The sequence below is a fragment of the Anguilla rostrata genome, chromosome 17, assembly GCF_018555375.3.
Source record: "Anguilla rostrata isolate EN2019 chromosome 17, ASM1855537v3, whole genome shotgun sequence".
Lineage (NCBI taxonomy): Eukaryota > Metazoa > Chordata > Actinopteri > Anguilliformes > Anguillidae > Anguilla > Anguilla rostrata.
In genome coordinates this window covers 28,232,627-28,243,184 of record NC_057949.1, presented here as the reverse complement: position 1 = coordinate 28,243,184, position 10,558 = coordinate 28,232,627, and the positions used below count along the sequence as shown (strand labels likewise).

Genomic DNA, 10,558 nt, shown 5'->3' with positions numbered 1-10,558 from the left:
GTGATTTGTGTAGGCATGAAACTAAAACAGTTAAATTTACTTGCTTAAATAAAATATTATGGCATTAGTTTTATGACCTTCAGCATTTAAACTAGAACAGAGGTTATTGGTTTCAACTGAAGAATGTTCCCCTATCTCTTTCTAAATAATGAAATGATTTAATGTGACTCTTTCTCTTTGCTATAATTAAACCCTTTTATTTGACATTCAGAAGGGCAATGCCGGGAGCAGTTGTCATATTAGGAGCAATATAAGACAAAAGAACTCGCTTGTTAATTACGAGAAGACAATAGTTCTGGACACTTAGTCATTTTAACAGTCCATTTTTCATTTTTTTTTCTGCCGTGGATCTCCACTGCCGTAGATGTTGCCATCTAGTGAGAATGTGCTGAAAAGCAGGGCTGAATAAGAATGAAATGCATAACTGTGCGCTCATTTTAAATGTCAAATCCGATGGCTGGTAGCCAGTGTCATTGAGATGAGGGCATCCCTGAAATCGCCTGATGGGGTCCTGATGACTACAGCTTAGTTTCTGCCGTACTTTTGGCAAATTTGAAAACGACACATTCGCCTTCGGCTGCGTTTCCTTCCCAGGGGTCCTCGGACTCCTCTGAACGGCTTCGAAGAAACGCAGATTTGATGCTTCCCGCAGCGTCGAGGTCACGCCCTTCGTCGAACACCGGGAAAAAAACCGGCGGTTTATCGGTGAGAAAAACGGGTGTGACTGGCAGCCTATACTCGAGACGGGGAAAGATGTCAGCGAAACGCCATCTCGGGGAAACGAAGGGTCTGAGTGTCACTGGCGATGATTACCCACGTTCCCAAGCGCTCACCTTTATTGTAATTTGACCCGAGTTTGGGCCTCCTTTGTATCAATGGGAGCCTTGTGTTTCTTTTTTTTTTTTTTACATCAACGGCCTTCCGCTAACTCCCTTCTTTTGGCAAACCTTATTAGGGGTCCAAGCAGCGAAGCAAGCAATTGGTGCACGAGTGCGTCTCCCCCGCAAGGCACAAATTTCACTGTAGGACAACATCCAACAGCAGCCCCCCGCCCCCGCCCCCCGTCCACAACATCGGGTGACACCAACGGTTCACTGCACCCGGGTGTCACCAACCCTAGTGCCGCCACTGAGACGGAGACAAATAAAACTACAGCGGACAACATATAAACACGAGGGTTGCTAACCAGTGGCTCAGGCCTGCTGGCTCGGTCAAGCTTACCCCACCCCCCGAGTTCCCCACGCAGATATCAGTGGTGAAGCGCACATGCAGCCTCCAGGCTCCGCCCACACGTGAGTGAGCGACTGGAAGAACGCCATCGGTGGGAGATCACACGCAAGCCCACTCGCACGAGACCACTGCAGTCAAAAGCCCCTGTTCCTTTTTCATCATTCATATTCTTTTACACGGTATATGATGTATGTACTGTATACATGTATGTACATGATAAGATAGTACTTTATTAAACCCTGTGGGGTAATTTGTCCTCTGAATTTGATCCATTCTACTTACTCAGGAGCAGTGGGCTGCCAGTATGTGGGTCATTATGTATGCATGTACGTGTGTTGGTTTTTGATCTTGGTTTTTTATATGAAAATGAACGGATGTACATTTCTGGAGTGGACAAGGGGGTGGTGGTGGGAGGATGGCGGTTTTATACGATGATGGTCGGATGCATTTTGTAATGGCTGCATTCTGGGAATGATGATTATGATGATGATGCTGACAACAGCAACAATAATCAGCATCATCATCATCATCATCATCATCATCCCTGCTACCGTCATTATAATAATAACAGTAATAGCGGTAAGACCGCCATCCTCACCATCACCTGGGGAGACTTCACCAGAGCTTCCACAGTTGCTTTGATTAGTATGTTTGCGTGTTTGTCTTTGTACTTTACTCTTTAGTCTTCTACTGTATTACTGTCCTGGGTGTCTGTTTTGCTTTCTATACATACTGTTCCTAGTGTTTTTTTTAAACTTTGTGAAGCAACCTTGGGCTCTGGAATGGTACTATATAAAAAAAATGCTTACATTTTACTATTATTTTAATTTTATTTATTTATTTTTTATTTGAGACTAGCATTAAATTCAACTGCATTTAGAATATTTCCGGTTGCGCGAACATTATAGCTTCACATCAGCATCATTGGAAAAGTGCCTCTGCTTGTCTTACCTTTTCCTATTAAAGCCACTGCGGGACGCATCGCAACACTGTCAAAATCAATCTGCCATTTGCACCGGGGCGGGAGGTAAGAGATTCGGCCCCAGCTGTTGAGCAGACTTTGAATGAGCGTCCTGGGGTTCCCGGGGCGGGGAGAGACGTTTTTGGCGGGGGAGTCGCGGCTCGCAGACGCCGAAACTAAGCAGGGGGGCGGAGTCAGACGCTAGCCGAGTGTCAGAACCTGGGACAAAGAGGGTGTTCGTCGCACCTAAAAAATGCGGGGGGGAAAAATGCAAAAACCGTACAGCACTACGCTCCTGGAGGTGCTCCTTCTAATAGGACACCTACTGTGACATGGATTGGTTCTCTGCTGGGGTTTTGGAAAGTTTTGTCAGTTAAAAGCACTCATTGACATGTGACGTGCGAAGTGTAACCTAGACGTTAAGATGTCCGCCCGATGCTGCAGCGCGCTAAACAGGGAAATGGAAGAGTGGCGAAAGGTGAGACTGAATGAACAGGTGGTCATCAATATCTAATATATATATGAATATATAAATTCCCTGAATCTGAATCAGCGACGAGGCCATAGCTGTGCATATTTTATCAATGAGCCAGAGCCTTTGGCCTGGATTCAGTCAATACTTCTTAAATTTGCGTTTGTTTGTTTGTCAGTTACGTTCAAATTTTGATTTAAACCAGGCCCTAATTCTCTGGCGGTGGGTAGATTTGAGATCTGGAGGAGGTTTTTTTTCTGCCCACGGTATTATGACGATGCTATTAATCATTTCAAAGCCGCCAAATTTATTGCAAATGTGTTGCTTTATTTTAAATGATTAAGATTCATGATAGTTTTTAAGGGTATCCAGTTTACATGTAGGAGGAGTAAATTAACGGTATTATCTACACATGGTGCTGGAAGGAGGACAAGTGTGAAAGATGATGATGCATGATTCACGCTTTACTTTGCTTGTGCAAGTTTGACGGATTTATTTCGGGACCCAGAGAAATGGAACCTGTTATGAGCGTACTGTGAAGGAAAAGAGGTGACTTCCATTGTATTACTGCTGTCAGGCTTGTAGGCGTGTAGATACACAGGCAATATTGTCCATCCAAATATATAATATTTTTTTCTCGCCTGGTGGAACTGTGTTGTTTTTGCGTCAGTCAGCGGGAGGAACTTTTTGTGCGGTATATTAAATTTGGGAAAGCGAATGTTACCTCTGATTTATTTGTATTTATCGCAATTAATTAGGAAGTGCGGCTCTGCCTCTCATCTGCTGCTGAATGCAGTCGTGGCAACAGACTCTCATCACCTTCTGCCCTTTCCTCCCTCTCTCTCTCTTTCTTCTATCTCTCTCTCTCTCTCTCTTATATAACCAATTGTTCATGTATACATATACCAGCATTGTCAGTTGGTCAAAGAAATTATTGAATATACAAAAACATACTAAGTATTGTATAAATATTGCACATTGCTCTCAACAGTATGTATAATTAGGCATGTTGAGTATGTAAAATTAATTATGTATAACATTAGTGTCAGCTAAATCCCAAGTCTTGAGTCTGGTTTGAGTGTAAGGAGAGGGCTGAAGCAGTGTACAGACACCCCCACACACACACACACACACACACACAGACCCCCCCCCCCCAGCCTCCTCAGCCGCCCCCCGTCTCCTTAAAATGTCCTATTCTGTCATCCCCGCCTCTCAACGTTCCCGCAAAGCTGTGGAAACATTATCATTCCGAATCAGATTCCTCTCAGTGTCCACATGCGCCCCCCTCCCCGGTGACGTTCCATTGACCTTCGCCGGCGGTCGGCACCCCTACACCGCGCGCCCCCCCAAACTGAGCGGCCATTGTTGCCCTCGACCTTCCGCGGCTTATCTCTGCTGGGTCGTGTTCCGGCTCTGCTCGTCCGTCATTGGCCGCCCCGTCCCCTGACACCGCCGTGGGCCTCTTTCACCGATGACAGACCCCCCGGCCTCGGGCGACGTGACGACGCCGTTCTGGTCTCACCGCGTGAGTCCGGCTCTTAGTGTTCGCTTCAGCTTGCGAAATATGCCCCCCCCCGCCCCAAACCCTCACCCCCCCCCCCCCCGTATAATGCCAGTGGTTCCACAAAATGGAACCAACATCCATGTGCCCCCTCCTCCCTCCACCCCCAACCCCCACCCCCACCCTCTACAGCGCCGGTGCCCCCCATGTCCCCATGTCACTTAACATACCCTAACATGGCATAACATGATGGAGAGAACAGGCCATTCAGCCCAACAATGCTCCCCATTTTCCTGGCTAAATTGAGTCTAATGCTTTGATTGCCTACAGGGCAGATAGTGTCTAACGCCGTATGAAGGCTGGTTTTGATAGAGCCCCAGAGGTTCTGCCTCTGCTTGTTGTGCTGTGGTTGAGCAAAAAAGTCAAAACCACCGGGTTGTTATTGCGGGTGAAATCTGAGGCGGGAGGACGGCGTTCTGCGCTGGGGTTGTCCCGAAAGAATTCGGATTTGGGTGACCCGGAGCAGTGCTTCATCATCCCCCCCCCGTCCTCCTATACCCTTCTTTTCCTGAGCCAAAGAACATCAAACGCACCGTGAGCCCGTTTGGGACGAGGGGGCCGAACATCGGGCCCCCCCCACGAGGCCCGAATCGAGCGCCCGCCTGGAATTCCGAGCATTTGAGCTCGAACAAGAGAGGCGTGTGCCCGGCAAGCTTCCGACACCCCTAATCCTCCTGCGCTCCCGTTTCTTCTGACAGGGGGGCTCGGTTTCGGCCCCGGGGTAAGAAAGAGCCCTCTGTGGAGGGGCGGGGGGGGGAGGCGTGCGGCCCCTCGAGCCTCCAGAGCCGGGACGCCCGGGGGCAGGAAGGCGCGGGGACCAGAAGGCCGGCGGGCCTTCATTAGCGGAGGGTAAATCTCTCGGCCGCGGGAAACAGGATACCGCCCGACATTTAGCGCCCGCCATCCGAGACCTCCGCGGCGGGGCGGGGCGGGGGGGGGGGGGGGGGGCAGGGGGGGGGAGATAAGGGCGAGGCTAGAAATGAGTTTGGCTGAACCCTCTCCTCCCACCTGCAGCACAATGCCACCCCTTATGGAAGAGCCTAGAAAGATAGAATGACGCTTTGGGGAAAAAAAAGAAGAAGAAAAAAAGCCCTTTGGAAGTGCGGAGACGGACCCTATAAATACGGCCGGGAGCTGCGAGCCGCGAGACGGACCGGCGCAGTCGGTTTGAGGTTCTCGTCGGTTTCCCTCGTTTGCGACCGCCAGCGTTTTTTCGCGGAGCTGCTGGTCATGCGGGTGCTGTCCAGACTGGCGCTGGTGCTGAAGGACGCGCGGACCCAGTCCTTCCTGCGGGACGTCCTGTGCGAGTTCGTGGGCACCGCCCTCTTCCTCTTCGCGGGCCTGGCCTCGGTGGTGCTGTGGCAGGGCGCCCCGGGTTCGGAGGGCGCCCCCGGTCCCGACCCGTCGCCGGTGGCAGCGGCGGCGGGGGGATGGGGGGGTCCGTCCCCGGCGTTCCTCTCCGCGTGCCTCCCCGACCCGCTCCGCGTCGGCCTCGCCTTCGGGACCGCCCTCGCCCTCGTCTCGCTGTGCCTGGGGCCGGCCACCTCCGGCGGGGTCCACCTCAACCCCGCGGTCACCCTGGCGATGGTCGTCGGGCTGCGGGCGACGCCCTGGAGGGCCGTCCTGTACGTGGGGGCACAGCTGCTGGGAGCCCTGTGCGCCTGCACCCTTCTGCGGGGGCTCAAACCCACACCCCTCCCGGGTCCGATGGGTCTGAATGAGGTGAGTGCCGTCTGGGGCCCAGTACCTGCCTGCGTTACTCGAAAACAGGAACGGTCCCGTCCGATAACGAAGTGCACATTTCGTGAGCGCCTCCTCAATTTTACCTTATTTTTATTTTTCAGTTAAAAGGGGAAAAACAATCCGCAGAACCAGCGGCAGTTGCTGAGCTGAAAATAGACCGGGCAGAAAACTTCCCTTCAAACTGATCATTGGTTTCGACCGAGACCAATGATCAGATTAAAAGGAATTCCCCCCCCCCCCCCCCACCTGCCCCCCTTCCCCCCCCCCATTCTATTTTAAGCTCAGCAACCATTACTGAGCAGAACTGAGCCAGAATCAATCTTTGTGAGTGGTATATTTTCCTAGGGTGATCACATATTGGAAAAGCGGATGGGTGGGTGGTGGACGTGATGAGCATAGTACTGGACTATTCGTTGGTTTATATACGGTCTATAGAATGGGGGGAAAAAAACATTTTGGATGCCTGGGACATTATAAATTTAGAAATCATGCCTAGGTGGATATTTTCCAAAAAATGTCCCAAAATTAATCTGGTCAATCCAACTCACCACAGCTAATTTTTCAAATAAGCTTAGCAGCTATGCCCATTTATAAGTGTGTTTATAATTTGCAAGCCTGTGTATTTAACACTTGTGATGCACTTATATGAGTCCTTTACATTACATTACATTATGTTTATTTGGCAGACACTTTTATCCAAAGCGACATACAATAAGTGCACACCGAAGGTACAAAACACAGTTCCGATAAAGTGCAATACTCTTTTGGTAACAGTTATTCATAGCCATGAACACATTAAGTCCAGTTCAGGCATTAAACATTACCCTCTGACCTAACCTATGCTGAGTCAAACTAGGAGGCATGACAAGCTGCAACATGATATAAGTGCTGAATGGAGGTGCAAGTGTAACATGGGCGGAGTGTAGCACAGTGGGTAAGGAACTGGGCTTGTAACCGAAAGGTCACAGGTTAGATTCCCGGGTAAGGACACTGCCGTTGTACCCTTGAGCAAGGTACTTAAACAAAATTGCTTCAGTATATATCCAGCTGTATAAATGGATACAATGTAAAAATGCTGTGTAAAAGTTGTGTAAGTCGCTCTGGATAAGAGCGTCTGCTAAATGCCTGTAATGTAATGTAATGTAATGTAATGTACAAGTGGCACAGAAAGCCTTTTTTAAACGGGGCGGCCGTTGCCCTGACGATCTCCCCGCCCCTCCCGGTGCAGCTGGGCCCGGGTGTGTGCCCTTACCAGGCCCTTTCGGTGGAGGCGGCCGTCACCTTCCTGCTGGTGCTGTGCGTCGCCGTCGCCGCCCGCCCCAAATCTCCGCTCGGGCGGCTGGGTCCCGCGGCCGTCGGCCTGTCCGTCGTTTTGGGGCACCTGGTAGCGGTGAGTACCTCTCCGATCCCTCTCAGTTCAGCCAATGAGGGCCCTGCGTTGCAGGGTGAGCCCCAGGCAGTGTCCTCTTTCCCACAATGCCTCTCTCTCAATTCAATTTCAGTTTCAATTTCGTATGAAACATCTTCCACAGTATATATTGGTATGGTTTTATTGATCAATTTAGTCACACTAAAACAGTTAAAAGAATATGAAGGCCAAAAAGATGACATGAGAACAGTACTTCTAATAAAAGCTAGTGACAGGCATTTGTAATAAAAAAATAATCACATAAAATCTATTTAAAATAACCAGGATGAGGGCTATTTCTCAGGCTGTGGCATGTAGTTAGATGCCATAATGCACTGCCAACTTCATAAATATATTTCCTTTCCCAATTTCATATCATGTCTTTAATATATGAAGTTAATTTCATTTTTCATTTATCACATTTAATTTGGAAGTAAGTATCAATCTGTAGTTTCGCACTCTCTGTTTCTCTCTTTCTCTCTCTTCTCTCTCTCCCCCTGTCTCCTGCACGCTCCCCTCTCTCTCTCTCTCTCTCTCTGTCTCTCCCTCCCTCCCTCCTCCAGATGTCATGCTGTGAAGAACCCAGCCAGGTCCTTTCGTCCAGCATGGGGCTCACTGGGTGAGCAATACTTGCAGTTTTGTCACACACACACACACACACTCTCACACATACACACGCTCACAGGCACACACACACACACTCTCACACACACACACACTCTCATACACACACACGCACGCACACACACACACACACACTCTCTCACACACGCACGCACACACACACTCACACACGCTCTCACTCACACACACACACACACACACTCTCTCTCACACACACTCCCTCTCCTCACACACACACACACACGCACTCATGCACTCTCTCTCTCACACACACACACACACATGCACTCTCTCTCACACACACACACTCTCACTCTCTCTCTCTCTCACACACACACACACACACACTCACACACGCACTCATCGGCGTCTCCGCCCCGCAGGTGTACTGGGCGGGGCCATGCGCCGGGGCTGTCCTCGCCGTCGCCGTGCACGACCTGCTGCTCCACCCCCGCTGGGGTTGCCCCGGCGACTGGCTGGCGGAGCTGAGGGAGGTGTTCCTGACCGGCCAGCGCCAGCCGGCCCGGGGTCCGGAGCGGGCGGGGGAGTAGTGCTCCGCGCGGACGGACGGACGGACGGGCGCGTCGAGCCCCGGCCCTCGTGCAGGACAGGGGCCCACATTAACGCCCGGAGGCGGAGTCACCCCACCGCTCCCACAGAAGGACACGCCTCTTTTCCCACACGCACACGACGCACGCAGACATGTCAGCTGCGGATACTGCTGTTCCAACCGCACAGTCCGGGCTCGGTTCCTGTGCTTGGATGCTCCTCTGTTTCTTCACTCGTTCGGCTCCCTCTTTGCCTTTCTATAAACAAACAGTCTACACTTCAGTTGGTCACTGTTGGGAAACATCCTGTATTTGATTGGTGTTCCAATACGCATCGGGTCAACAACTTTTTTTAATTAAGGCAATGTCACGTGAGCACGTATTCGGTTGAAACACCGAAACGAAGGCTTCATTCAGTATTTTACAGAGGTATGAAATATGTGTTGTATTTTCCTTGTTATATTTTCGTTCAGAGATGACAGTAGTCTGTAGTGGAAATGGCTTCCACCATGGTCCAAAGGCAGTCTGTCACGTTGTGCCTCGTACACTCACCTACGTTGATAAAAATGCATTTATCTCGGTGAAATTCTCTGAATCTGGCCTACGTACAGGTTCAAGTGTGGGTGGTGTCAGTACACAATCCGTTCCAGTCTCCATGGTGACGGCATTACAGAATTATGGGTGCAGTTCTCCAAATGGCAGTCTATCGCCATTGACGTCGTGACGTTCGTAGATTCGCATCATCAGTTTCCCGCCCACATCTCCCCACGCACCAATTAAATGTGTTCTATACGGCTAAAATCCATGTGTTTTTGTTCCATATTTTTTATACTACATGTGTAATCCTTCTGCAGCGTTTTGTGTACTCTACTCTTCTAGAGTCTGTAGAATGGAAACATTTCCCGTGTGTTTCCGGCATATGTAGGATGCACGTCTTTTTTTGTTTTGTTTTTTTTGTGTTTTTTTTTTTTTTTTTTTTTGCACCCGTACAAGCTAGAATTTTGTTGTCTATGCACACAAATTAAAATCTTTGAATGTAAAAGCCATCGTTATCCAGCGGTGTTTTTGCCGGACGGGGTGTGAACGTGGGAATCCTGGCCTGTTCTTTCCTTCTCTTTTCGGTGTAGCGATTTGTCCCCGTCTATTTTTAATGCTGAGGGGGAGCGGGGGCTATCTCTGCGAGGGCCAGGGGTGAGATGGGCTTACACCTTGTTAATCTCTTCAGTACAGCCCCCTCTGTTACCCTGCTCTCCCTTATCTGGCACGCTCCATTTCCTCCTGAACTGCCGGAATACCGGGCCCAGCGGAAACGGCGGGAAGTCTCCCTGCGATGTGGGGAAATTCCGGAATGTTCTTCTGTCCCATTTTCAGGATTCTTTTCTTATCGGTCTTCAGCATCGACTCCTCCCTGGGGATGGAGTCTGTGGAAAAGAAATGTTTTCAGTTTGAGCTGTGCATTCCTACACCATGTAATATTGATATAAATTCCTTCTGTGACAAATGCATATTTACATACACTGTGTGTGGTGCACAAAACATATGTAATAGGATTTCAACTGCTATTAATACTATTTCAACTACTTTATGTTTACATAGTGTTGCTGCACTGACAGACACGATGTAATACTGAAAAACTTTCGCATACTGTGTTTTATGGTGTAGGACATAGTATTGGCTTTCACTGGTTGGTGAAAATCTAATTTATTTTTTCAAACCTAGTTTGGAAAAGACTGAGAGTTAAATTGTTTATGAAAATGTCCACACATTTCACTGACGGATACATCTAATTCAGCATTTAATTGCATCTGAGGTGATGTAATATTAGGTTTTAATTCTCAAGATAAATGCTCTATTTGAGTCTTGTGTCACTGCGGCTATTGAAATAGCCACAGACAGAAGCACTATCGCCAGGAAATGATTCAGTGCAATGTGAGGCCATATTTGGTAAAAAAAAATAACTGGTTCACACATGATAGGATGCTAAGTGAGTGCATCCCCCGCGATGTCACGG

The 10,558-nt window shown here is 49.2% G+C and overlaps 1 protein-coding gene across 3 annotated transcripts; it reads left to right on the top strand.

Moving 5' to 3' along the window:
• The first annotated feature begins 2,272 nt into the window (after window positions 1–2,272).
• Window positions 2,273–10,098, top strand: LOC135243825 (aquaporin-5). 3 transcript variants are annotated; one of them, XM_064315898.1, is made up of 4 exons: window positions 2,289–2,669; window positions 5,239–5,946; window positions 7,196–7,357; window positions 8,383–10,098. In XM_064315898.1, the coding sequence occupies exons 2-4, from the start codon at window positions 5,278–5,280 to the stop codon at window positions 8,548–8,550; spliced, it is 999 nt and encodes a 332-aa protein (XP_064171968.1). In that variant the 5' UTR covers window positions 2,289–2,669; window positions 5,239–5,277; the 3' UTR covers window positions 8,551–10,098. The 3 variants fall into 3 exon arrangements, with proteins under 3 accessions (XP_064171966.1, XP_064171968.1, XP_064171967.1); XM_064315896.1 differs by lacking the exon at window positions 8,383–10,098 and having other exon boundaries at window positions 2,273–2,669; window positions 7,196–7,852; XM_064315897.1 differs by lacking the exons at window positions 2,289–2,669; window positions 8,383–10,098 and having other exon boundaries at window positions 4,385–5,946; window positions 7,196–7,852.
• The last annotated feature ends 460 nt before the right edge of the window (window positions 10,099–10,558 follow it).

What these genes read in the sequence shown, in the direction of transcription:
- LOC135243825 (XM_064315896.1), top strand. Translation starts at nt 5,278, where the DNA reads ATGACGCTTTGGGGAAAAAAAAGAAGAAGAAAAAAAGCCCTTTGGAAG. An exon ending in GTCCGATGGGTCTGAATGAG is followed by an intron (nt 5,947 to 7,195) that starts GTGAGTGCCGTC and finishes CTCCCGGTGCAG; the next exon opens with CTGGGCCCGGGTGTGTGCCC.